The sequence below is a fragment of the Sabethes cyaneus genome, chromosome 3 (assembly GCF_943734655.1).
Source record: "Sabethes cyaneus chromosome 3, idSabCyanKW18_F2, whole genome shotgun sequence".
Classification (NCBI taxonomy): domain Eukaryota; kingdom Metazoa; phylum Arthropoda; class Insecta; order Diptera; family Culicidae; genus Sabethes; species Sabethes cyaneus.
In genome coordinates, this window is record NC_071355.1 from 16,611,155 (window position 1) to 16,614,128 (window position 2,974).

Consider the following 2,974-nt stretch of genomic DNA (forward strand, 5'->3'; position numbering starts at 1 on the left):
CGTCGCATTGATTTTCTATGGAGTGATTTCCCGCCCAGTATTTCTGACGTTTCAGATTCAGTCACAGAAAAATGGCGACGTGCCGGGGGGTCGTTATAAACGAATAAAACGTATTGTTACGTTTTATTTCAATAACACGTATATTCGCAGTGAGTCAGGTAAAACAGTAGTTTCTCCATACGTGCGAAGATACCTTATTCGGCCAATCACCGACTGGCCTAAAGAGGTCTGAAAATCGTGTTCTCATTGTCATGTCTCGTCTCAGGTTTTAACCCTCCATTTAGAGCTGTACTTAATTTGCACACGAGTTTAGGGTAACCAACGTATTTTGGACCCCATCAGTAGCTGTACATAATTTGGACACTTACAGCAAAATCAAACCGAAGTGTCCAAATTATGTACAGCTGCTGATGGGGTCCAAAATAGGTTGGTTACCGTACACATTTCAATCTGATTCCGCAAAATCGCTTGGTTATCAAATAAAATGTTTGTACTTTTTGATTTTCGATACTTTTTGCAATTTAGGAACATCTCTAATACACCGTTTCACCGTGACGCGACGATCAGAAAATGACAGCTCATGATGCTGTCAAACGATTCGTGCAGATTCAAGACAAAATCGAGCAGTTTTGTTTTTAGTGTTTTCTTTTGTTTGATAGTTTGATGCTAAGCCGAAGCTGAACAACTGATACGGCTGAAACTTACGCGCTATATTGGCAAAACACAAAAATCGTCACATTGCGATTGCAAAACGTTTACATAGGCTAATTTAATTTCTGTACAGAATCAAGATAATTAAACAGAAATGGCTGAAGAGGAACAGGTTTGTATAAATAATTCTGATCTACGATTTGCGGCATTACTATATTTCTGTCCTGAACAGATGCCAATCATCCCCGTAAAGGAACCGCTGGATTTGATACGCTTAAGTTTGGACGAGAAAATCTATGTTAAAATGCGAAACGAGCGTGAACTGAGAGGACGATTACACGTAAGTATACTGATTAGAAGTCCTGGATGTGGGTAGAGTGATCGTTTAATTTTTTTTGTAGGCATTTGATCAACATTTGAATATGGTACTGGGTGATGCGGAAGAAACGGTAACAACTGTGGAGATTGATGAAGAAACCTACGAAGAGGTGTATAAGACCACGAAGCGCACCATTCCAATGTTGTTCGTTCGAGGGGACGGCGTCATTCTGGTTTCGCCTCCCATGCGCGTAGGAAGCTAAACCTAGAAGTTCGGATCGCAACAAGTAAGACATCAATAAATTAATCATAAATGATTTAACATTGCTCGGCTATATAGATACCGACTGTTATTAAACTTCCGAAATCATTTTGACACCTTTTAACCCAGCGAGGATGTTGCAAGCAGTTATGCGAGACATTTCAGTGCGGGTTTCCACGTCGGCACTGGCAATGTGAGGCAGAACAACCACATTGTTCATCTGCAGCAGTGGACTATCCAAGGGAAGTGGCTCTGGGGTCGTTACATCTAAACCAGCGGCTCGAATCTTTCCTGCCTTGAGAGCGTGTATCAGATCGTGTTGCTCGACGATGCCTCCTCGACTTGTGTTAACCAAAATCGTAGAAGGTTTCATCCTAGAAAAGACGGAATCGTTGAACAGATTGGCCGTCTGCGTGTTGTACGAACAGCATATGATGATAAAATCGCTCGTCTCAATGAGCTCATCAAACGAAACCTGGCTGACGCCAAGTTCGTCCGCTGTTATACACTTGTCCGTCCGACTGGTAAATTGAATTTGCAGTGGTTTGAAGGGAATTAATCGTTTGGCAACTTCCTGACCTATGCGGCCGAAACCAAAAATGCCGACGACCGAATTTTTGATACTGGAACCACACATCCACGTTGGTGACCAGCTTTTCCAACCACCGTTGTGAACTTCCTTATTTGCTTCAAACAACCTTCTGGTAGTTGCCAGCAGTAAAGCCACCGTAAGTTCAGCGGTTGCGTCCGTTAGCACATCCGGTGTGTACCCAATACGAATACCACGCTCACGGCATTGCTTTACGTCGATGTGGTCAAAGCTGGTGGAAAAAACGGAACGTTATTTGGTTTAATGGAAACACGGAAACGTAACTTACCCAACTGAGATGGTAGACACGATCTTCAGACTTGGCCCAGCCTGATCCAATAGTTCTTTATCTATCCGATCGTTTAAAGAACAGAAAATAGCATCTTTTCCGGCTACATTTTTAAGGAATTCATCACGCGGAACAGGATATCCTTCATCCCAGATTGAAAGGTCACACCTGTCATCGATTAGATAGAGTTCATTTCTGTTCAGAGAAAACATCCAAAACTTACTCCTCCTTCAGCAGATCCAATCCAATGCGAGGATAATCGTTCCGTGTGACGTACACCCTGGGCTTCATGTTGAAATAGCAATAGCTTCGGGGGCTAGATCCGACTACCGGTTGAACTTCAGTGTCCGGTGACCTTAGAGAAGGGCTGCGCGGAATAACGCCACTGCTGTTCACAATCACGTTTGACACAGTCCGTAGGATGCGTGGGCGGAAGAAGATATTCATTCTATAATGTACTTACCTACGACGATGCTGTATGTATTGACACAAGAGAAAGCATCAGCTGATTTTGTTGAGACGATACTTTCACACGCAGCAACAATCTGTGGAGCTGTTGTATGCTATAGTAAACTTCTCTCGCTATCGCTTCGTTCTGTTAATGGAATTGCACTGTTACAATGTGTTTCACGGATTAAAATTAATTTTTTCCTGTAAATTAATTGTGTAATCTCTAATTTTGTTGATTATTTCTAAAACCGATTGCGAAACTTCGGAGCACCATATAAAAAATAATCGTGTAGATTACTTATCGCATTCGAGCAAAACTGCTCGAAAATCACACCAGCGCAGATGCTGAAAAAGAACGGTGCAAAAATGTAAACACAAACATTATTTACCGGCTCCGGCACGGCAATCGTCACAC

The 2,974-nt window shown here is 42.4% G+C and overlaps 2 protein-coding genes across 5 annotated transcripts; one reads left to right on the forward strand and one right to left on the reverse strand.

Annotated features, from left to right (window-relative positions):
• Positions 1–701: 701 nt before the first annotated feature.
• Positions 702–1,300, forward strand: LOC128741763 (U6 snRNA-associated Sm-like protein LSm3). The gene is made up of 3 exons (XM_053837783.1): positions 702–823; positions 884–991; positions 1,053–1,300. Exons 1-3 carry the CDS (start codon positions 806–808, stop codon positions 1,230–1,232), a joined length of 306 nt encoding a protein of 101 aa, XP_053693758.1. The 5' UTR covers positions 702–805; the 3' UTR covers positions 1,233–1,300.
• LOC128741762 (glyoxylate reductase/hydroxypyruvate reductase) lies at positions 1,280–2,835 on the reverse strand. Of its 4 annotated transcripts, none has more exons than XM_053837782.1 (4): positions 2,573–2,835; positions 2,333–2,476; positions 2,110–2,277; positions 1,280–2,052 (listed from the first exon to the last, which is right to left on the reverse strand). In XM_053837782.1, the coding sequence occupies exons 2-4, from the start codon at positions 2,398–2,400 to the stop codon at positions 1,323–1,325; spliced, it is 966 nt and encodes a 321-aa protein (XP_053693757.1). In that variant the 5' UTR covers positions 2,401–2,476; positions 2,573–2,835; the 3' UTR covers positions 1,280–1,322. The 4 variants fall into 4 exon arrangements, with proteins under 4 accessions (XP_053693757.1, XP_053693756.1, XP_053693755.1 ...); XM_053837781.1 differs by having other exon boundaries at positions 2,333–2,494; XM_053837780.1 differs by having other exon boundaries at positions 2,333–2,497.
• Between the last annotated feature and the right edge of the window lie 139 nt (positions 2,836–2,974).